Genomic DNA, 23,867 nt, shown 5'->3' on the forward strand with positions numbered 1-23,867 from the left:
CCATAAATTTCATGTTCTCTGCTGCCTATTAACTGGTAATAAAAGGTATTAAACCTGATGGGCGTGAGCGCAGTGAATTGCTTCTAACAAGGTGAACAACTTGTCTAAGTTGTTTTTATCTGTTTTCTCTGAAACTTATGAAGGTCTTTGCTACTGTTGTAGGTTATTTTGATTCTCGATATGTGTTTAATAAATAAAATAAAGCTGAAGTGCAAAGGGTGCCTTAAAGAGGAGTAGCACATAAAGTTACAAAGCGCTATTCCACAGGAAATTGAGACTCAGCAAATGAGGTTTGACGTTTGGTAACTACAGATATGTGGTTGACTCAGTTTGGTATGGTTTTAATTTGAAGGATACTCCTTTATCGAGATTAGTATTTAATAATGTGTTTAAACTTTGGAATGGAAGGGGAGAGGTTTCGCTCCCAGTTGTGCAGTGCTGAACCCCTTTGCTTCAACCCCAGCCTTAATGAGATCACTTTTTAAAATGCTTTTACACGACTCAACTTTTTTATCTACATATGCGGTGGGATTGGAAGTCTGCCTTCCACAGGGGTGGGTCAAAAAGCAGATTTATAAATGAAACCAGTACTCCAAGCTTTGCTATAGGACACTGTTTTGTTGTCATTATGCTTTCTGGCTGTTCCAGCAGTTTTCCATGGAAGAAGTGTAGGATTTTTAAACCAATGTATATTTATTATTACAGCAAATGCTCAAATTAACACTTCCAGAAGTTGTGATGAAGGTACACGTGTGTCTTGGAACTTGGACCGTTATAAAATTTAAATATTGTTGGAAATTTTTTAGTTTGTTTTTTACCAGTTACTCATTACAAATTCAGCTTTCATCTTAAACTTAGCCGAAAACTCCACGTGCACATCAACTATTGAATTTCAAGCACTTCAATAGAGGGCTCCTCACATTTGTTTATATAATAGGTCCTGAAGGGACAAAATTGTCTAACCTGTGGACAAAGCAGACAGGGCAGGAAAATGTCTGGGATGCTGAAACTTCTGAATTGCATTGTAAGTGTATACAAGTTAGAGACCTTGAGGTGAAGGTATCGCCTTTTCAGCCCTCAGCTGATGAGGAGTTGGTCTTTGGGATTTTTCAAGTAACAGATTTATTAATTTTTTTTTTTAGTATTCAGAGAAAAAGTAATCTGTTTTGTTATTACAGTGTTTGCCTTCAGTAAGAGCTGATTTCTGCGTCTTGGACACGTTTTTCAAATTTGTTGTTTGGTTGCAAGTAGCTCTCCTAAGGCAAAACTGTCAATCCTTTTTGGAAAGTAATCCCAAAATCTGTGAAATTTTAAGGGAGGCCTGTTCTGGTGGAAGTAGTGCAATGTATTAATGAGCTAAAGTTGATGAGAACTAGTGCAAGTGCAAGACCTGTGTTAAGTGGAAGCTTAATGACAAGGAGGGGGAGCCAACTTCAAGTACAGGGATTTCTGCTGTAAACCTGTGGGAAAGCAGCCGTGTGGCTGAGAACAATCACCATCACTTGGAAATATATGTCTGTACTTAATACAAGGCAAATTTTAGAGTTTGATTTATATTTATGTTCTTTCAACCTACAGATTAATAAAAAGTAGACCAGATCTCAGCTGATGCAAACCGCCAAGGATTAATTTACATCCCCGCGACATTCTCACTTTATTAATGATTTTTAAATGTAATGTGTTTGTGCAGATTTAATAGCTATGCAAGTGCAATAGCTATACATCAGTAATTCATAAGCTTTTAATGTAATTCAAGTAGATTGGAGTCTCTTTCATGTTTAGGTTCTAGTATTTGTGTTTTTACAAGACCTTCATATTTATTTATGAAATATTCACAAACTGTCTATCTGGAAGTGGATTACTGGTCTCTTTTTTTTTTAAATCAACACTTATTTATCACCTAGTACTAAGATTTTCTTCTATAATGTCACTTTGTTGGAGGTATATATGCATATATTTCTTTTCATATGTACGTGGGTGTCTATTTTATGAATAGAACATGCATTTTTATCGTGATGCTTATTTTTGGATGATAAAAGAGATGACTGACAGATGAGAATACTATCTATTTTCTTTGGATTAATTGTCAGTCTAACTTCCCCCCCCCGGTAATTTGCATAAGACTATGTTCCTATTTCATCTTGGGAGATAGGTGGCTTCTTTATATGCAGTGTAATAAGCAGCCATATACTTTGGGTATCAGTGGATGCGGAGCCTGGAAATCGAAAGGATTTGCTGCTCTTGCTTCTTCTGTTTTCAGTTCTTGAGGAGTCTTATCATAGAATAGTTTGGGTTGGAAGGGACCTTGAAGATCACCCAGTGCCACCCCCTGCCCTGGGCAGGGCCACCTCCCCCCAGCCCAGGTTGCTCCAAGCCCCGTCCAACCCGGCCTTGAGCACCTCCAGGGATGGGGCAGCCACAGCTCCTCGGGGCACCCTGCGCTCACCGCCCTCGCAGGGAAAAAATTCTTCCTAATATTGCCTTTTGAGTTGACTTAGACTTCTGTAGCTCACATTTTCAAGTCACAGTAATGTAGTGACATTTTCAAGTCACAATAAACAGAAATATATAACACAAAGTAATCATATAAAAGAAATTAATAATCTGCAGTGTGGTTTTTGTTTGTATATGTTGGACAAAGATTCATGCCGGAATGACTACTTTTGATAAGTCAAAGGAGTAAAAATAAAGGCAGAGTGAATGATGTGTGTCGGTTCCTTTAGAGTTTCTCAGTTGAGAGGGTTAAAAGTTAGGTTCTTAGTTGAGCTAAACAAAAATTTGAGAACTGAAAATAGCTCAATGGTGATGGGGCCCAGTGTCCAGCTCCAAAGCAGGTGGACCTCAGCACCACGGGCTCTTAGAACTTCCAAAAGGCTAATGCAAATTTTTCTGTTGGCAACGGAACGCTTAAGAGACGTCTTCTGGTGAGATGTCACTCTGGGGAAGCCTCTCTGTCCACTTAGCTTTCCCAACAGTGGAAATGATGAAGAGCTGAAGTGGAATAGCCCGAATCTGAACTCAAGGGGTCACTTATGTTTTTTAGAAAGCACCGAGAAACACAAAATACTTATCATATTTGCAGAGTCCTGAAGACAGTCTTTAATGGCGTAGTGAAACTATGCAAGAGATGTAAAAATACTTCTAAGATGAAAATTTAGACTATACGTAAGAGGTGGCAATGTGTCATTGTGTCAGAGGGGTTCGCGTACACTACTTTGAACAAACACAAGCAGAAGCAGGAAATGTATTTTAGCCATCAAATTCAGCAGCAATATCCTTAATCCCGTTATAAGTAACCTTTAAAAGGAAATGTTTTTATAATGTGAAATCTCTGAATAATAGAAAAGAAACAAAAATAAACATGCATCTGGGCTAAAGGACATTCTTTGTATAAATGTAACACCTGCCTAAATAATAAAAGCAAGTTTACCATACTTGGTATATTAACAGAAATATTCAAAGTTTCATTCTTAAGTGTTTATTTAAATAAAGGATGATAGCTTTTTCTGGGCAGTAGCAATTGTTTTTATTGCCAACTAAAACATCTCACAAATTCATTTTCTAAATAAATATTTTAGGTTGAGATCTTTTGTAACAGATTTGTCAAATAAATACGAAAATACCGACAAACTGAATATCGAGTTTTTCATAGCAATTATTTGTCAGTGAGTTCCCATTTCCTTCTCAAAGGCAAAAATGAATAATTTAAAATTTATGCAGATGATTAGTGTAAAGTATTCTTTATTTTAATGAATTTATATATCTGTTCTGTTTTGCTTTTAAAGCTGGACATGAAAATGAAAATAGCAGAAGGTAAATTTCATGAAGAAAAACTTAAATTACAGCAGAAGCATGATACTGATGTTCAAAAGGTAAGAAGCGTTTGTGTTTTTTTTCCAAAGACAGTATATAAAAGAAAATAATAGTCCGATTACAAAAAATCATTTGCAATTTTGCTTTAACTTCTTTACAATTGCAGCTAATGTTCCTTTAAAGTAAGATTGTAGGTAACAGTTTGTATAAGCTAATAGGAATGCAGAATTCTATGATAACATAAACTTAGGAAGGGAAAAAGGCTTGCAGAAAGCAGATGAAAATACAAGATGATTTGTTTGTTTGAACAAGATAACCTATTTTACCAGCCTAACAGCTTCTATGGATTCATATGCTGAGGAAATCATAAACTCGGGCTTTTTCTTTTAGAGAGAAAGCACTCATATTATAGAAAAATGTGAGCAAATATACTTAAAAATTAAATTTTTGTGGACAAAAAGCAAAAAATAACAGTATGAAAATCTGCAAGTATATCACACGTCTTCCTACTAATGCAGCAGTAGTGCTCGTTCTGTCTCTATTTTGACACTGTATCTTAAGACATAGACGGGTCAATAAACACTTTGTTATTTATGTTATTGCACTGTTAAAGCTATATGTGGCTTTTAATTTTTCACATCAATAAAACACCACCAGATATACTTCCTTTGGGTTAAGGTGGATTTGTCTTTATTGTGTTGCGTAACACCACTTTTGGGAAGATTACAAAAAGGCTGTCAAAGACCATACTGTTACTTTTAATACCATGTTTTAAACATGTGGGAGCAAATTCTGCCGGGTCCTAAGTGCCTCCTGGAGCTCTCTGATCCCAGGAGTGTAATGGGAGTTAAACGCTCAGCGTCAGGATTGTGATGATTTACCCTACTGTAAGCTTTGCCTTACCGAATACCTCTGTTTTGTTTCTTAAGACTGAGTCACAGACTTGGAGGAAGTTGGTTGACACCACACTGTGGCACATCAAAGCCTCCTGAAAGGATGTTAATATTTGGTCAGGTGCATATTTGGCTCATCTGTTCTCAAAGTCTGCAAGCGTAACTAGTTAGCAAAGCTGAGAGTCTAAAGGAAACAGCTTTGTGAGAATAAGAAATAGTTTAAATGCTTTCTCATCCCTTGAGTTGTCATCCTTTTCTAACTGATGTTAGAATTCTGTCTTTTGAAGTTGTTTAATAACGTTGGATATTTTAGAAAAGGTTAAATAGTGTCATATTAATCTTTAAAGACACAAACCGTTTAATGCAGATGGAGTAATATTGTTTTAGGATGAAAGCTTCCGCTTGATGAGAGATTTGGGGCACTGTTATAAAATTTCTGTAACTTTAATGTTTATCTTAAACACGAAGTTTAAATTAAAATACTATCTCAAAGTGTGCAAATATTTGAGCATTTTTTTTCCAAAATCAGCGTGTACAGAAATGTGAATGTAGTTACACCTCATGTGCTTGCTCTGTTCCAACCCATTGTTCCTTGGAATACATGCAAAGAATTGCAATCGGTGAAGTACAAAAGAGTGTAATGAAGTTCACCAATTATTTTAAGCATTTCTTAAACCCGCTGAGAATTTTAGATGCTTTTAAATAGAATTAGGCAACGTAAATATGAGAAGGGAAACCAATCCTTTCTGTTTGCAGTAGTAGCACCACGAAACTTCCAAACTCAACAAAAATAACGTTGGATTTGCCCATTTAAGAGAAAACAAAAAGACCCTCCTAAAACATGAAACTCCTTTTTAATCTACTTTACTGCCTGCATTTACCTAAATCAATCCTTTGTTTATGATTTGGTGGTCTTAGCTATGAAAATAACATAGATTTAGTCGTTTAGTCCTGCACGACCTAAGCACTTCTTGAAGGTAACTCCTCTGATGGAGATCAGCGTACATTATTTTGTGCACCCGTTGCCGTTTTGTTTGTTTGGACTTTTGTTAAATTATTGTGATTTTTCCCTACAGATTTTGGATAGAAAGAATGATGAAATAGAGGCATTGAAGTCTCTCTACAAAAACAAACAAAATGAAGCTGAGGAGACAATTAGAAAACTGGAGAAAAAAGGTTGTTTTTTTCTGCTTGGTGGTATTGTACTGCATCCTTCTTGTGGCTGTGGGTTTATGTGTTCCGTCTAGGTGCAGATGTTCCTTTCCTCTTTATTTGCAGGTCTTGACCTGATTTTTGCCTTTAGATTTTTAGAGGCTTGTCCAGTAGTCTTTGCTGTACAGTTTCCAAACCAAATTTTCCAAGAGGCAGTGGGATCTTGTTATATTTAATACTTACAAGTTTTATGAGCGTCACAAAAAAAGAAGTTTCTTTGATGACACCGAAGTATTTTGACCACTTATTTCAAACTTTTTGGAATCTCTGGCTCAAGGTTAATTTATTTACACATTCAGTACATTTTAGTCAAACCACAATGTATTAGTTAGGACTATTGTGGCAAGAGATTTCAAACACAAGTAGTAGTCTTGAATATGTCTTAAGTACAAAACTTGGCCTGAGTGTGGCTTGTCAGCACTTTTTGAATGTTAGTTTCTTTTAGAATTCCTTGGAGTCCATTTACACTATGGACTAAACCACAATGTAAAATAATACACAAGTTGGGTAATCTACATACAAAAAATGAGAGAGTTCCATGTATATTGTTTCCTGTTCCTTGGCAAAGTAAATGCCAGCAAGGGACTTGGTGCTTCTGTTGGTGGTTGCTCTCAGCTGTAACAGGTTGTGTGTGAGTCATAGAATCATAGAATGGTTTGGGTTGGAAAGGACCTTGAGGTGATCAAGTTCCACCCCCTGCCCTGGGCAGGGCCACCTCCCCCCAGCCCAGGTTGCTCCAAGCCCCGGCCAACCCGGCCTTGAACACCTCCAGGGATGGGGCAGCCACAGCTTCTCGGGGCAACCTGCACCAGGGACTCACTGCCCTCACAGGAAAGAATTTCTTCCTAATATCTCATCTAAATCTGTCCTCTTCCAGTTTGAAGCCATTCCCCCTCCTCCTATCACTCCATGCCCGTGTAAAAAGTCCCTCCCCGGCTCTTCTGTACCCCTTTAGGCACTGGAAGGGGCTCTGAGGTCTCCCCGGAGCCTTCTCTTCTCCAGGCTGAACCCCCCAACTCTCCCAGCCTGTCCTCCCAGCAGAGGGGCTCCAGCCCTTGGAGCATCTCTGAGGCCTCCTCTGGCCCCGCTCCAACAGGTCCATGTCTTTTCCTTGTTGGGGGCTCCAGAGCTGGAGGCAGTACTCCAAGGGGGGTCTCACCACAGTACAGTAGAGAGGAAGAGTCACCTATAGTCTGGCCAGACAGTGAAAATCATCAGTTGCTTCTGGAAAGTGAGTTTGTACCTGCTTTATTTGCCACAAAACTTGTCAGACTCTGAATTCTTGATGCAATCACTTGCAATTTAATTTGGGGAACTTAATTGCCTTTTGTATCTTGGGCATTCAGCCTTCATGAGAACCTTTTCTCCTAAGGATGCACATAAAATCAGGTTAAAAATGCCTGTTTTCTTTAGGTTGTACAGAATTTTGTTGATGTATATTTACTGTTTGAGTAAGGAAAACTTACTATGAAATATTTTGTAAATAAAGTAGACAAGAGAGAACACCTTGCAATATTTTAGTGACACAGAATCTAAGTGCTAAGTTTTAAAGCCCATGCATTAAGCCAAAAACCATCAGAAAGCCAGTTCAATTGGAACATTGATGTAATGTGATTGCATCTGTTGCCAGCACTGAAAAATCCCAAAGGTATCTCTTGAATGGTTGTTTATTTTCCCATTTTTGACAGTTCAGACCCTTGTTCGTGAGTCACAAGTCGTCAGAGAAGCAAAAGAGAAGCAGATTGTGGAGTTAAAGAAGATGTGCGAGCAAAGCAATGATTCTTTGAACAATGAGTGGGAGAAAAGGGTAATGAATAACACTTGCTTTCTTTGAAAGACTCCTACAGCGTGTATCTGGGATGATACGTTTTGTCACTTAAAAAAAAATAAATATAAGGAATATGCTACTTTTGTTGATATTTTCTTATGCTGATTTTATTTTTTTCTGGAGTAATCTTGCAAGACTCTCTTTGCTGATGCTCTCACACCCACAGCCACCCGTACACCCACCCCTGCCCCACTGGTCGCTCCGTCCCTGGGGTTCACCCGCCCCACTTGGCACGTCTCTGGATGTATTAGGGAAGTGTTTATTTCTGGTTGACCTGACGTGGAATTTTAATCTCAGTAAACCTGCTGCTACCTGCTGCCACGGTGATTCCTTTGAACTATTATTTTTGCATCGGGTCATGAGTCCTTCAATGTGTTTTTATTTATTGTGAGACTCAAGACAGCAGCAAAGCAGAGAGAAAAGCGTGTTTGTTGCAAGACAGCTTCACCTTTGCCCAGATTATTGTCAGTATTTATCTTGCTTACCCCTCTCAGGAGAGGGAGGGTCACAAGAAGGGCAAAACCACCTCCCTTCGTAGATGAAGTATGCTGTTTAATTTTTTTTGCAGCCCTGCATCTGGAAGTGATGTTGGTTTTAATTCTTGTCTTGTAAGAGATAAATCATAAATCTTGTTCTTTGTGCTTAAGACCTTGAGGCTTCAATGTTAGGTGGGGATTTTGTTTTGTTTTAGAGAAGCATTATTTTCAGCCCAAGGTCATTCCACTTTTTGCTGTTACCTGGCAAGGGCTGTTCCTACAGCCGTAATTGTCATCAACAATGCCAGTGTGCACACAAGGAGGCAAATTAAAATGCTAATATTAATATTAAGTTAATGAAATTATAGGAGTGAAATCAGAGCATGTATCTTATGGAAAAACATGGATAGTGTGAAATATGATGGAAATATAGTAAAAGTTAATAGTGCAATATTTTTATAACTTTATATACTACTACTTCTGTGTATTTTTTCCTTTGAATAGATGCAGGTTATTTGAATAGACATTGCTGACAATAATGCAAATATTACTGTAGTGTGTTATACAGGAGGTAGGGATGTTCCCAGAATTCTTGGTTTTATTTATATCTTATGCACCTGGAGAGTAAATGTTTGTTTATTTATTTTCCCAGATTATTTTTAAAGGATCTCAAATTCAGCAAATCTTCTGAACACCACAGTATATACATGATACTTCTAATAATAATTTATTATCATTCTTATCTTTTGGTTGAAAAATTTTATGTGAAGTTACTGCATGCTGTTGAAGTCTGTTAAATAACGGTCCGGATTCACAGACACCTCCTTGATTTTGTTTGTCTGTATATTGGGGAGAAAAGTCTATACTTGCACAGATCAACCTGATTTTAGCAGCGTGTTTAGAATGATGCTTTTATTTTGTATATTGTGGCTTTCTCCCTCAGCCATGAAATGGATTTGTTAGAACCTTGAGAAATACATAACAGCTGTTATACAAGCAATACACCATACAAGTTTTGTACGCTAATTTGACACGGCGTTATTCTTTCCCATTGTATAGATAGGAAATTTAGTTTTGAGGCTGCTTAACTAGAAAGGGAGGCCGCTGGTCTTTAGAATATAAATCAAGGGTTAGCGATGACACAAATAATCCTTTTATTAGACAAGTAGATAGTCAAGGCTCTCCAGCTTCTTACAAATTGGGAGGCAGATAAACTGGCAGTGTAAGTATCTGGAGAGAGTATTAGTGTTTCTGTAATAGAAATGCATTAATTTTGTGCAACAGTTGTTGGTGTTCAGTTAAATGTGTAAACAAGTAGAATAGTGCAGAAAGGCAAAAATATGTATATATTTTAGTATTCTGTATGGATAAGTTATGCCCTCTATACGTTTTTAAGTGACTTCTTGTCGTGGTTTAACCCCAGTCAGCAACCATGGACCATGCAGCAGTCGCCTCCAGTTGGGATGGGGGAGAGAGTCAGAAGGGTAAAAGTGAGGAAGAAAACCTCGTGGGTTGAGATAAAGACAGTTTAATAGTTAGAGCAAAGCAACACAAGGAATTCATTCCTGATTCCCGTCGGCAGGCAGGTGTCCAGCCATCTCCAGGAAAGCCGGGCTCCATCACGTGTAACGGTGACCTGTGAGGACAAACGCCATCACTGTGAACTTCCCCCCCTTCCTCCTCCTTCTCCCAGCTTTATATACTGAGGGTGACATGCCATGGTGTGGGATACCCCTTCGGGCACTTGGGGTCAGCTGTCCCGGCTGTGTCCCCTCCCAGCTTTCTGTGCCCCCCAGCCCATCGCGGCCAGGGCACGGTGAGGAGCAGAAGTGGCCTTGACTATGTAGCAACGACCAAACCCACCAGTGGCTACCAACACTATTATCATCCCGAATCCAAAGCATAGCCCCACACCAGCTGCTGCTGAGACAGTTAACTCCATCCCAGCTGAAGCCATGACACTTCTAAATTATTGCTTTACAGAGTCATAGCAGACCTGTTTAGTAAGACAATGATCTAGTTTTGTTGTAGAGGACAGAAACGTGGCCTTTGCTTGTTAGTTGTTCTATTAATATAATATAATATAATATAATATAATATAAAATATAATATTTATAAATGCTGGTTTTATATGCCATTTATTATTTGGTAATGTTTTTGTGATGCAGCTTCACAATGCTGTGGCTGAGATGGAGAAGGAGAAGTTTAATATTCGGAAGAAGCACACAGAAGATATGCAGGAACTGCTTGAGGACACCAATGCTCGTCTGGGCAAAATGGAGGAAGATTATTTGGAACAGATCAAGTCAACTGTAAGTTTTTTTTTGTAAATACGTCACGACAGCAAGTGTCTCTTGCAGTATTCAGATTTCATGCATTTGTGCAAAAGCGTACATAAATACTGTTGAACTGAGAAATGTTTCTGATAGTGCACTGCAGTTGTTCTATCTTGAGAGACAACAGTGTCCTGGCAGCCAGTCCAACCAAAGATTTTTTTTCCCCTGGATAAAATTCATTCAAGTACAGCCCTTCAATGAACATTACACAGCTATACATTTGTATTGAAGGACTGTTTCTAGGATTTCTCACTGTTTTTTATGCAAGTTAGCAGAGCTTTTGTCTCTAGATTTGTAGACTATAAACAAGGATTTATATAGTACACCTATTTTCACAGATACATGTGACTTCTTACTTACCCGCCTCCTCTTCAAATGATCAAATGCTTCTGTTAGATTAAAGATCAAATAAAAATGATTTTAAAAATAATTATTCTGTTATTCTAATTTATTGCATTTCTTGCCTAGAATAATTAGAAACATGTAAGCAGGTGTAATCTGGATTTTGAGCCTGCTATATAAATGATGTAAAAAGCAAAAAATTAACAAGTATCCTCAAGAAAGCATTCTGTACTTTTTATCAGGATGAGGTATGAAGAAAATTGAATGAGTGAAAAGACAATGTCAAACAAAATTTATTCCTTTATTAATGAACGTTGAATTTAAAAATTAGTATTCAGATCATGTCATAGGTAACAGTAAATACGGAGAAAAATGGACACAGTCTGTCAGCAAGATTGAATTTAAGAACCATCAAAACCAGACAGATCTTGCTGAGCAGCTTCTGATTTAATAATTAAACAAGGTAGAGTTCAAGGCAGGGCTTAAGATGAAAGACTAGACTGTCACTGGAAATTAGTTTTCTTTTTTTCTCTCTCTCTTTCTTTCTCTCTCCTGATTTTTGTTATTTTTTGTTGGTATTTCAGAGTTTTCTTGTTCAGCTTTTCACTTTGTCAAGAATGCCGTTGCTGTTAGCAAGTGAAATTGGCTGAGCAATTTAACTAATACCATAGAGCAAGTATTAACTTCCTTGAGGGGTGGGGGGCCAGGGAGGAATTGTGATAATTGGTGATATGTTAGATACGACTCTTTTTGTTGTGGTTAAAACAAACAAACAAACAAAAACAACAAAAAAACCCCAATGACAAACAAACAAACAAAAACAACAAAAAACCACCCAACAACAAACAAAACAACAAAACAAACAGAAAAACCCCAAACCAAACAATCTGCCCCCCCAAACCCCACTGCTGGGCAGCTGGCTTTGCATTGATGGAAAAGTTTGCTGTACTATGTTCATGAAATAACTCAAGACAGTTGAGAAAGTTCGGGTGAACATTCTGGCTGTGTGAGGTTCTTGCTCCAGGCGCATTTAACAATTCTCTGACACTTGGGGCACTGGCGCGAGATGGCAGACCTTTCAGTTTTTATTTTACTTTAACAGAGAGTGAAAATACTGTTCCACTTCCCTCGTTTTCAGACCTTTGTTAATATAAAAATAAGTATGATACATACATCCTGGAAGGACAGCTGTGTCTTATTTTTTGACACCAGCCTCCTGAGGAATTCTTCTCTCATTTCCATGTATATTAACAGAAATACAGGGAAGAATGGGAAGTAGTAGAGTAGTCTCTACCCACCTGTTCTCATTCTACTCATTTTTAAAGTTGTTTATATTAGGAGTTGAAGTTCTGGGAAGAAGATACAACTTTTGATAGGTGTTTGTAATTTATTGAAAGGAAATCACTGTAGTTAAACAAATAGTAGAATCATAGAATGGTTTGGGTTGGAAGGGACCTTGAAGACCATCCAGTGCCACCCCCTGCCCTGGGCAGGGCCACCTCCCCCCAGCCCAGGTTGCTCCCAGCCCCGTCCAACCCGGCCTTGAGCACCTCCAGGGATGGGGCAGCCACAGCTCCTCGGGGCACCCTGCGCCAGGGGCTCACCAGCCTCACAGGGAAAAAATTCTTCCTAATATCTCATCTAAATCTCCCCTCTTCCAGTTTGAAGCCATTCCCCCTCGTCCTGTCACTCCATGCCCTTGTAAAAAGTCCCTCCCCGGCTCTCCTGGAGCCCCTTTAAGCATTGGAAGGCCACAATAAGGTCTCCCTGGAGCCTTCTCTTCTCCAGGCTGAACGCCCCCAACTCTCCCAGCCGGTCCTCCCAGCAGAGGGGCTCCAGCCCTCGGATCATCTTTGTGGCCCTATCATGATATAGAGAAGTGGATTAGGGAGTGGTACACCAGCAGAGACCTGAGGAATGCACTCAGTCCTGATACGGATTTGATGTTTTCCTGTGCACAACACTTTCCTTCTCTGTGTACCTCCATTTTTCAGTAATAAAATGGAGATGGTGTACTTACTGTACAAGATGATCGGTGAATTATTTACTTAATATTTGATAATTGATTTGAAACTACATTTGCACTGTTAATGTAGCATTTGATTATAACATTGTTCTTATATCCTCCAAATCTATAGCAGGTATTACTGTATCTTATTGTTTACATCCTTGGATGTGGTTTTGCCAGAGTGTGCACATAAAAGGCAGTTGTTTAAAATCTGTAATTCTTTAGCAACCTAAGTGCACTGCTCCTTGATTTAGTTTAGAAACTTGATATGCATATTTTTATGTCTGTAAACATATGATGGTCTTAAAAGTACTCAGAAGACTATTTTAGCATGAAAGAGCTACAGATTTCACTGGATGTTCTACAGTTTAATATATTTTCTAGCTGACTTTTATAGCTGCTCATCACTGTAATGATCAGTAAAATCTTTTTATATAGACAGTTTTTTCCTCAAATCCTCTTTCCCATATGCAGGTTGTACATATTGTTGGTGATAACATATTTTTTGGTTAATGGAAAGTCTAAAAATGCTTTACATGTATTATCATCCATTACAGTTTTCTACAGAAATATCTGTCGTCTCTCTCATTTTTAAAGATTTGTATTTTAGAAATCAATTGCACATATTGTTTTGCTTAGGGGAGAATACATGTTACTTGGGGGGTGGGGGGGAATAGATATCCATATTTTGAAGTTTTATCTATTTTTCATATGCAGCATGTAAATTACTGTCATGATTGATGACAGCTTTGCTATTGTAACTCTTGTGCCTGTGGACCACCAAAGAACCGTGCTGCTCTAGGCTACTGAATAACAACAGGGGGATACCCTCATTTCTTCTGGTGTTTTCTCGACAATGACCTATTCTTTTAGAACCAGACGGTCAAAAAACTGGAGGCCCGTGTCCAGCAGTTGACTGTTGAGGCTGAAAATAGTAATTTACAGCGTCAAAAATTATCTCAAGAGAAGACTGATGCCGAACAACGTTACCAGGCCGTATGCTCTGAACTTCAGGAAGTGAAAGCAAGGTAAAGAAAGTGTGGTTGCTGCTTTTACCATTGAAGAATATGGAATTTCCGAAAGCAAATATTTTTCACTTTATTTCAAGAACTCAGTGAATGGTAATCGGCATTAGAAAATTGTCATGAAAATGTATTGATTGACGTAAAACTCATTTTGGAATTGACCTAAATGACGGTCGTAAGGGATACGTTATCTTTCCATTATTTATAAGCACTTCACTCTGTTACAATGAGCACGTGGCACAGGCAGACTTGCAGACTTTGTATAATTGATACTGAGCAGGTAAAATGCCAAAATATGAAAGCAATTTCCGTATTCTGTTTGCTTACTACTTGTAGGCACAGCTTACTTCAGAAAGACAAGGACCGTATTATACAGGAATATGAGGAGAACATTCAGCAACTACAAAGTAAATTTGATGTTGATGTAAATTTTATAAAACAGGAACATGCTCTCTCTGCAGCTAAGGTATGCTCCCACGTATAATAGGCATTAAAATGTTGTTTATTTTTCAAGTGGTCTTCTCAATATAAATGTAAAGCTTATGAATAAATCCAAGGAAGTGTTCAGTTCCCTAAGTTGTTCATGTGCATAAGTTTAAAAAAAAAAAAAAATTTTAATTTAATTTTTCAATCCCAAATTTGACTGAAAAGTCATCTGAAGTTGACTGATAGTTCGGGGGGGGGGGGGGCGGTGTATGGGTACATACAGCTGGTATTTCCATAGCTGATTCAGAGAAGGTACAATTAATACACTGATTTTGTTTGTGCTTCTGTCAAAATTCCAGATACCAGAGGGCCTCAGCACAGTTAAAGACTTAATGTTAAATACCATCTGCTAATCCTTAGAGCTATAGGACAAATAGGGTCTTTTGCATTTATTTTCTGGAATTCTGGGAGGCTTTGATGGTACTTTACTCAATTTACAAGGCATTTTTCTTTCTTTCAATTGTTAGTGCTGAGGGGTTTTTATTAGTAGTTATTTTTTTGTGGTTTTGTTTACATTTCTAAGTTCACCAGACAGACAGAAGTGACATATCTGGAGTTGCAAATTCATATAGGTTCTTTTCCCAAGTTGGTAATTTTTGCCTAATTCCAGGCACCTTTGAGAAATAAATTTAAAAATGCAGAAGGTGTATCTGAAGACCTAATGAGGAATGAAACACAAAAATTCCTTTTTCTGTTAAATCCCTACAGGCATCTGATGCGATTGAAGAACTGCAGCATAGTGTGTCTCTATTAAAACAACAGTTACAAGATTTAGAACGTCAAAGACAGCAAGAGCTGAGGGTGAGCCCTGAATTTCTTATTCAAGAATGAGCAGCCCTTTTCACTTTTTTCCACTGATTTGAAGGTTTAGATAGCCATGCTAAAATGCACTTATATATAATGTGCATCTTTGTATGTATTTTAGTCATAGATATATATAAAGTGTCACCTTATACTTAAAGGTTGATTTTTTAAAAAGTATGACTAAAAGAAATCACTTTATGGGTAAGAGCAGAGTTCACAGGAACTTTTTGGCTGTTGTAATTCACATGTTAAACCAGTATAATCATGTATCAGTGGATTATATATCAAAGAATTAGGAATATCTTTTTTTTTTTCCCCTAAACTGTAAACATTTTTGAAATAAGTTTCAAAATTGTTTTTATTTTTGTTCCTATTTAACAGTTCAGTTCAATATTCTGTCTTCCCATAGATATTTAAATTAATTCTCCTATCTCAGGATAGGATCATGTGTCATGTATCAATCCTGTTTGTGTTTTGGCATCTACTTTTCCTCCTGTCTTTCATTTCACACTTGATGTAGTACAGAATGGCATTTTAATAGCTCAGGAGAACGAGTTGCTGTTTCTCTTTAGAAAACATGAATCATGGCTTTCAAGAGAGTTTCGTTACGTGTGGATATTTTTGCTCTTTGTTGAATTTTTTTGTATATCAAAGAATTTTGTAATGATGATATAAAGTGGATTTTTAATTTAAGGACTGTTCCATATAATAGCAAATGCGTGTGTTTAATGACTGCTTTGAAATGAAAGACAAATGCAATTTGTTTATTTAGAATACACATCCCTTCCTTTGCAGGATCAAGAACACAAGCTTCAACAGGACAAACTTCACTTGGAGCGTCTATATGATAAACAGGTAATGTTTTCAGGAAAATATACTATCTTATGCACACTTCCAATTTTGTTGTATGCAGAAGCTAAAGGTTTAAATTCTGAAATCCCCCAGTAAGTAGATTTTGGAATCCAAGCATTTCACATGGGTTGGAAAAATAATCATAGAATCATAGAATCATAGAATCATAGAATCATAGAATCAGTGAGGTTGGAAGGGACCTTTAAGATCATCAAGTCCAACCATTAATTGGACAACTTAAATAGCTTTACTTAAAATCTTCCTTGAAGTATGGAGGTATCGCCTCTGGTTCTAGGTACCGCTTGCCGAATGATGGAGGCTGGGAGAGCATTACCAAAGAAGTGCCACTGTAAGCCTGTCCTGTTCATATATGCTTCTTTTGTTGGCATTTGATGTTAACTGCTGTTAGAGAAAAGATAATGAGCTAAATTGAACTTAGCCTGACCTGTTGTCAGTGTTCATATGTTCTTCCATACTTCTTTTTCCCTGAATATATCTTTATTCCATACTTCTCCATTATTGTAATACGATCTCTATATATTGTCAACATAAATTGTTTTTACATCAGAAACTTAAATTAAAAAGTGTAATTTCCATCAAAAACACTTCATCTTAAAGCACTTTGCAAATACTCTCTACTCTTTCAGACTTTAAGCATCAATAGGTTTCAAATTAAACTTCAATTTTAGTGACGTTATGTGTTCAACTCATGCAGTGCTTAGTAAGAGGCTGCATTAGATGCCTATTTAATTGAAAGGATGTGTTATTCAAACATGTCATTTCCAAATGTGGCAAATTTGTAACACAGAATAATGAATTGTGATCATAGCTGCTTGTCAGTTGCTAATAGCATTTGCAACATGAACTGTAGTGAGTTTTTGGTTTGAGTTAGTGCCTTCTGCTGACTTGAAGTCAAATACTTTCTCATTCCAAGATATGTTTTGGTCTAATCCTAGCTTACATTTGTCTTCTTAGACAAGGCATGGCTTTTATGAATGTTGTCCTCAAGAAAAGCCTATGATTGGGATAATATTGCGGGTCAAAATAAAAATATATTGGCGTAATTTGGGTATCTTCTAGCTATTGAAGTATAGTGGACACTGGTATATTGCAATACATCGCTTTCTTAGCAGATAAGTACAGGTTAAATGTGGCTGGTAATGTTTCCAGGCCAAATGCCATCAAATCATTCACATCCACACTGTTAAACTTTATGGCTCTGGGCAGTGAGGTGGAGGCATCCGTATTACCTTTCCGCAGTGATGTCTGTCCTGTGTGAATCTGGAATGAGGTTTGAGCATCATGTGGGAGAATGCTCCTTAGCGAAGAGCATGTCAGCGGTCACTCTACACCAGTGAGCACAGATACCGAGGTTCTACCTCTATCAGTAAACAAGGAAGCAGACCCTTTATTTTTAATAGATAACTTTGCAGTGGCTTGTCTCTTCATAAATTCTGATGTAACTGTGTTTTTGAAATCAAATCGTTGAGAAAGGAAGAGAAAAATACACGTGAACAATCTGTGGACACAAATCCATAAAATGGTATAGATTGGCCCATAAAACACTAAAACAAGCTTGCCTTCAAGTAGAGGAATCGTGAAGTCTCTGGTGCAATCTGTTCACTTAAGAACCTACCCATTATCTAATAATCTTTATTAGCCTACAGTGGCTCTTGCCGGCTAGGATATTTAAACATCAAACAAATAATAGGTAATAACCCTAAATGTCACTGTTTGATTAAATGTGCTTGTCTGCTGAATCAGGAACCAGTTAGGCTAAATGGTTTTACAAGCGAAGGAAACACCTGCTTTTTATAAATAATCTACCGCTTGTTTTCCAAACATTCAGCTAAGCATAAGAACAGTGACAGATTATTCCTGAGAGCCGTTCTTGAGCCAGCTGTTAAATATATATAATTTTGCCAGGTTTGGCAATACCTTCTTTAGTCTCTGATAGATAGCCCATCAGTTTGGAGACTTTCAGACTAAGTAAGTATTCGGACTTCCATGCAGTAAACACCCACACTGAACTGCTTACGGTAGAGAATCTCTAAATTTATGTTTTCATTGGACTATACTCTTATGCTTCTGACTGTACACTCATTAAAATACGTTTTTCTTTACAGTAGTGACTAAATAGCATGTAACCTTGCAAATGACTGTAGGTGAATAAGGGATTTCCTGTGCTCCCCATCCAGTACAGCATGGTTAGTCGGGCACATCGCCACATTGTTATCTGAACAATCCTGAAAGCAAACGCTTGTACTTAATCGGCTTTTGGCAAAAAATATTAGGAAAACCCATGGTTTGGACCATGTCTGGGAGGTCGCCAAATTCTGAAGCTGATTTCCTCTCTTGATCCAGAATTACCAGAAAGAATTCTTCATAAAAATGTCTGTTCCTGGTTTGTGAATTTAGGAAGTGGGAGTGTCCTGGTTTCAGCTGGGACAGAGCTGGTTTTCTCCCTAGCAGCTTCTGTGTTTTGGCTTTAGTATGAGGACAGTGTTGATAACACCTACTGTTTTACTTGTTGCTAAGTAATGTTTATGGTAAGTCGGGAACTTTTTCAGCTTCCCGTGGAAGCTGCGAGGGAGGGCGGGCAGGAGGAGCTGGCCAAAGGAACACGCCGCATTCCATGCCATGGACGCCGAGCGCCGTGCATACATGGGGCTTGGCTGGGGGGTGGGAACGCGCGATCGCTGCTGGGGACGGGCTGGGCAACCGATCATCGGGTGGCGAGAGCAATTGGTGTTGCATCACTTTATTTTGTGTATTATTTTACTTTTTTTTTTTTTTCTTCCATTACGGTTCTATTAAACTCTCTTTATCTCAACCCATGAGTAATTTCTTTTTCTTTCCCCTCCTTTTTATCTCCACTCTACGGGGGGGCAGGGGAGGCGTGAGGCTGCGGGGTCCGAGTTGCCGGCTGGGGTTAAACCACCACGGGGAGTCAGGTTTTGTTCAATGTTTTTTGCGAATGTATTGCTTTATAAGGAGAGAAGGAATTTCTCAGATTGCTAGGATGTGTTCCTTGTGAGGTCTTGAAAGCTGCCGTTTTCATTCTGCTTTGATTAAGTACGAATAGGAATTAAAATAGTATTTCAAATTTAAATGGTGACTAAAATATACTGGGAAAAATACAAACATTTAGAGGAGAATTAAAGGGCCTCAAAGTTTTTTGTAACTCTGAGTATCTTTAAGATACATAAGAGGTCTATTTTTCTCACTTTTATATACGAGTGTATCTTGTCTGTGTGGATAGATAGTGCCTGGTGTAATGGCAGTTGCATGGACGAGAATTACTTGGAAATGCAGCGTTTGCCTGGGGAGATGGAAGGGGAGAGGGAGAGGCAGCGTGGCCAAGCGAAGGAAAGCAGAGAGAGGTGTGGGGGGGACCCCCGTGATGTCAGACAGGAGCGACGCTCTGCCGTGCACTGAGCTCACGGTTAGTGATGCAGAAGACTTTTATACTGCAAGATTAGTCCAAGTAAACACATATACTAATGCTGATCTAGGCAAAAGATGATGGGGAAGAGACAGGACGATAATGGGGGCAGCTTTTTTCTGTTGTGTGAGGATGCAGAGGCTGTCGGGTTGCACTAGGGTTGATTTCTTGCCACATCCATTGGAGTGACGGGTGACTAATTCTTCTGGATTCACTCTATTATAAGCAGTACATGGTCACAGTTTACTGTGGAATAGTAATAGTTAGTGAGTGGAATAGTAATAGTTAGTGAGCATTTTCGAGGTGTCTGTGCATTTCCAAACGACGTTTTTAATGTCTGGATGCAAAATGGAAAAAATAAAGTTTTATATAATGATTCAACCGCTCTGGTTTGATTTCACCGGGTCAGGATTTCATTACTAGTAAACCGCTTTTCCTCGAAGTTTTACTTTTTTTAGGAGTATCTACCCCCAGCTAATTAATGTTTGAGTATGTGTTATTCTAAAGTAAGGTTATTTACTGTCGTTGTCATTGGTATTTTTATTGTTGCAAGAATTGATAAAAAGTAGTTCGCTTTGATTGGGTGTTCACGAATCGGTAAGTAGGAAGTCTACAGCATAGGCAATACGTGTCATTATTTTAGGCAGATTTCTATATGCTTTCCTGTATTTATCTAAAGAAAATCTAGCTCCTTTTTATGTAAATACTGTTATTTCCTTATTCTAGAGAATAATATTCCCTTTGAGAAGAAAAAATAGCTCTATTGGCTATATTCTTATACTTCCTCTCTCCGTTAATGCTTATTCTTGCATTTCAGGTAATTTTAGAAATATATAGGTGGTTGTCTACGTCAGTGCAAAGGAAATATGCAAAATAAATAGTTTTTATAATTTGAAGTAACTTTTTTTTTTTTAAGTCGGACTTGTTTTAGCTAAAATATAGTGTTCTTTTCCTTCAAATGGTAGATTCATGGCATCCGGAATGATCTTGATAAAGAAAGAGAGGATGCTCAAAAGAAAATTCACAAACTGGAAGAGATTCTGAAGTAAGTGAATATGGAATAATTGTTGAACCATCCCCCATTTTTTAGTCAAATTTGTTAAATAAATTTATGCTTTGTCTCATCTAACTGCCTTCCGATAATTTGTCTGGGTTATCTTCCCATTGTAAAGCTGCATTTTCAGGGTTCTAGTTGTCCATAAAAATTAAAAAAATAAAGCGGAGCCAAGCCACCCAAATTTGTTGACTTTCAGGTGGTAGGAATAAAACACAATTGAAGTTAGTGATGTCAGCTGGTCTTGCCCTGTCAAATGAATGAAACCGGCTTCGATTTAGAAGAGGTACGTAGCAGGCAAATAATCCAAACTAAAGACGAGTTGCTCTGGAGTACTTTAGATGAAGAGATAAATTTAAAAGACGTATTTATTTAAATTATATTTTAACTTGATTTAGTAAATGATGCTTATGATGTTTTTTTAATATCCATAAATTACAACTTTAATGTGGATTTTTCCTCTTTGATACCACACTCATTTGTGTGAATACTTATTTTTTACATGTAGCTAAGGCTCAGAGAAATGGTCTGCAGCAAACAGAAGACACTTTTCATTAACTAATTTGGAACAGCTTTTTTGCTGACCTTGTGCATTAAAAAACTAATGAGGATGCAACAAGTTTGATGTTTTCTGAGTGGAGAAGTGGTTTACATACAGCAGATGCACATATGACAAGATCGTGTCTTGTTATGCTGCTTCCATTTTTTATTATGTAAAATATTGTTTCCATATGTTTATCCGGCTTAAATTCAAAGTTATGGAAACAATTTCTCGGGAAAACAGATTATTCTGAAACAAACCAGAAGTTATTTGTTAAAACTATTCAGTTAAATGTTACAATGTATCTTATCTGGGCTGATAGAGGCATTGTGTAGATGCTTTTATTCAATAAAAGTCTTACGGCTGAAGTCTGTATTCCTTTATTTCTGTAATCTCTTAGTTATTTGGCATCAATAGAGACTATCTTAAATCACTACAGACATTCATAAAAACTCTAGCTTTTAATCTTTAAATTCTTTACACTACTATTATTTATAATTTTAGGGAGTTTGAATGTTTATCAACTAAACTTCTTTTTTTGGTATTATAACGTCTGATTCATTGATAGTGTAGTTGCATTAATTATCTTCCGTGTCTTTCAAATAGCATGTCAGTTTGCACTTACTTACGCTAATAAGATAAGCGTGACTTTACAGTGCGCTGGCTGCTCAGACTTCACTCCCTGCGCGGGTGCTCCCAGTGCCGCCTGACCGTGGCAGCGCTCCCCTTCAGGCCAGCAATGGCCAAGTGGGTCGGTGTGCTGCGGCTTTGGAGCTTTTTAGTTAACAGCGCTGTGCCGAGCAGCTCTGGAGATAGCTGAGGAGGTCCTCGTTTCTTCCAGATATTCCCTCGCTGTAATTAAGCATAGGTTTGGGTTAGAGGAAGGATTTGAAAGAGTAGCGTTTCAAGAGCACGGTTGACTGGTGGATGCTTCAGGGCCCACAAACTGAGATGGTGTTGGCAGAGGTCAGTCCCAGCCTTTGTGTGAGGGTCCGTTGGCCGAGGCTGAGGATGGGTCAGCCGCTGGGGTGCAGGAGCCCTGGAGTCTGCGTGACAGGTTAACCCTACAGCAAGTGATTAATACCTGTTCCCGGTTCTCAAAGTGTCTGCTGATGTAAGCTGCTTCCGCTCATAGCGTGGAGTACTGTTCCCAGGTCGCTTCTGCGTCCTATAGCACTCTGGTTTTGTTATGTGGGTTTTTTCATTTTATTTTTTTTGATTCAGGGCGTTGAAAATAATGTAGCGGCATCTAATATTAAATGATATATCACTCCTAATTTAAAAGGGAAAATGTTTCAATTTTGGAGATAGCTTACTCTTTAATAATGAGTCTGTACTACTGTTCTTTTGGTTGTTTTATACCAGTGATTTGGGGTTAATTTTAAGATTGGCAATGGAATTAGTAATGCTAATAAGTAATTATTTTGTAATGAATAGAAATAAAAATTAGCTTTCATCCGTGTTTTTGTCTGGATGGAGACAAGTTGGAAGAATCATCAGGGTGGATTTGTGCTCTGAAATATTAAAAATATCGTATTTACAGAAATACCGTGCCCTAGGCTAAGCCCAGCATATATTTTGCTGGCCGATTCTTCCAGATTTCAATTCTGGTGCAAAACCCCTGCATCTTGCATCTCTGCTGTTCTGATCACGGATGTGTCGGTGCACGTGGCTGCTGAGAACAGACTCACATGCCCAGTATGGAGGAACTGCTAATGCGGCGAGGCTGACTTTCTGGAAACCAAGCCATTAATTTAGTACTGATGTTTCTAGACAATAGTAAGATTTTACATGTATGTGTTTATATACGCTGTGTACATCAGTCATACATAACAGGGTGTAATATTTTAGTGTGAGAAATGGGTGTCTTCCTTATAGCCTTTTTTTTTTTTTGGTCCATTGCTGCAAAAATTAGTCCTTTTAACAATCTCTTGCTATTAATATGAATCTACAAGATGTCTTATGTGAAAATGTTTTATTTTGCTGTATTACTTTGACTATTTACGGAATCAAATTAAGTAATGACAAGCTAAGGCAGACACAGTAAACCTTTAGAAAACAACCTTACCTTCCTTGAGATGGGTGAAAATATAGTTCACCGTCTTCAATAGAAGCGATGCCTTGTGGAATTGCAGCTCAGAACCCGGTAGGTGCATCAGTGATTTCTCATAAAATACTTTGATCTGAATGCACTTTGATTCTGAAATGGCCACAGGATTATCTCTTGAGTAGCTCGTCAGCTGCGAACACCTAGAAAGGGAAGTGGCAGGCATTTTAGTGGGCTTTTTTATTATTATTATTATTATTATTATTTTTCCAGTGATGTGACAGCAAGCAGTGCTATTGCTGTTTCAAACATATCCTCATAGTTGCATAATGAAAGTGTTTTTGAGACATTGTGTGGAATAGTAAAATCCACAGTTCTAAAAGTATCTTTCACTTCAAATGAATAGTGTTGCCAGAGTTTTAACACTCAATTGTGGTATACATAGTTTCTTGAAGAGGTTTTTTTTCTTCTGAAGTTTATGGTAGAAATATCTGTCAAAACCAAATCTAAACAAAAGAATTGCTCTAATAGTCATGACTATTGGTGGGGACTTGTAGATATAAATTTTATATTTAGTTTAGCAATGCATGTCATAGACATTGCCTAATAGCAAAAGTGACTATAAGAAGTGCTGCAAGGATTTTTCTAGAATATCAGTTAAACTGCATTTATATAATAACAAAGTATTCTTAAAAAGCTTCTGGG

The 23,867-nt window shown here is 37.9% G+C and overlaps 1 protein-coding gene across 1 annotated transcript in view; it reads left to right on the plus strand.

Annotated features, from left to right (window-relative positions):
• The window catches only part of CEP112 (centrosomal protein 112), a gene marked incomplete at its 5' end in the record, with an annotated part of 177,864 nt that overhangs the window by 30,902 nt on the left and 123,095 nt on the right, over window positions 1–23,867 (plus strand). The window contains 9 exons of the mRNA XM_082492412.1: window positions 3,786–3,872; window positions 5,783–5,882; window positions 7,607–7,725; window positions 10,391–10,534; window positions 13,782–13,936; window positions 14,270–14,399; window positions 15,128–15,220; window positions 16,019–16,078; window positions 20,486–20,565. Of these exons, the coding sequence (XP_082348538.1) occupies window positions 3,786–3,872; window positions 5,783–5,882; window positions 7,607–7,725; window positions 10,391–10,534; window positions 13,782–13,936; window positions 14,270–14,399; window positions 15,128–15,220; window positions 16,019–16,078; window positions 20,486–20,565 (968 nt within the window). The remainder of the gene's footprint in view (window positions 1–3,785; window positions 3,873–5,782; window positions 5,883–7,606; window positions 7,726–10,390; window positions 10,535–13,781; window positions 13,937–14,269; window positions 14,400–15,127; window positions 15,221–16,018; window positions 16,079–20,485; window positions 20,566–23,867) is intronic.

Source organism: Vanellus vanellus (genome assembly GCF_965231255.1).
Source record: "Vanellus vanellus genome assembly, chromosome: 17".
Classification (NCBI taxonomy): Eukaryota; Metazoa; Chordata; class Aves; order Charadriiformes; family Charadriidae; genus Vanellus; species Vanellus vanellus.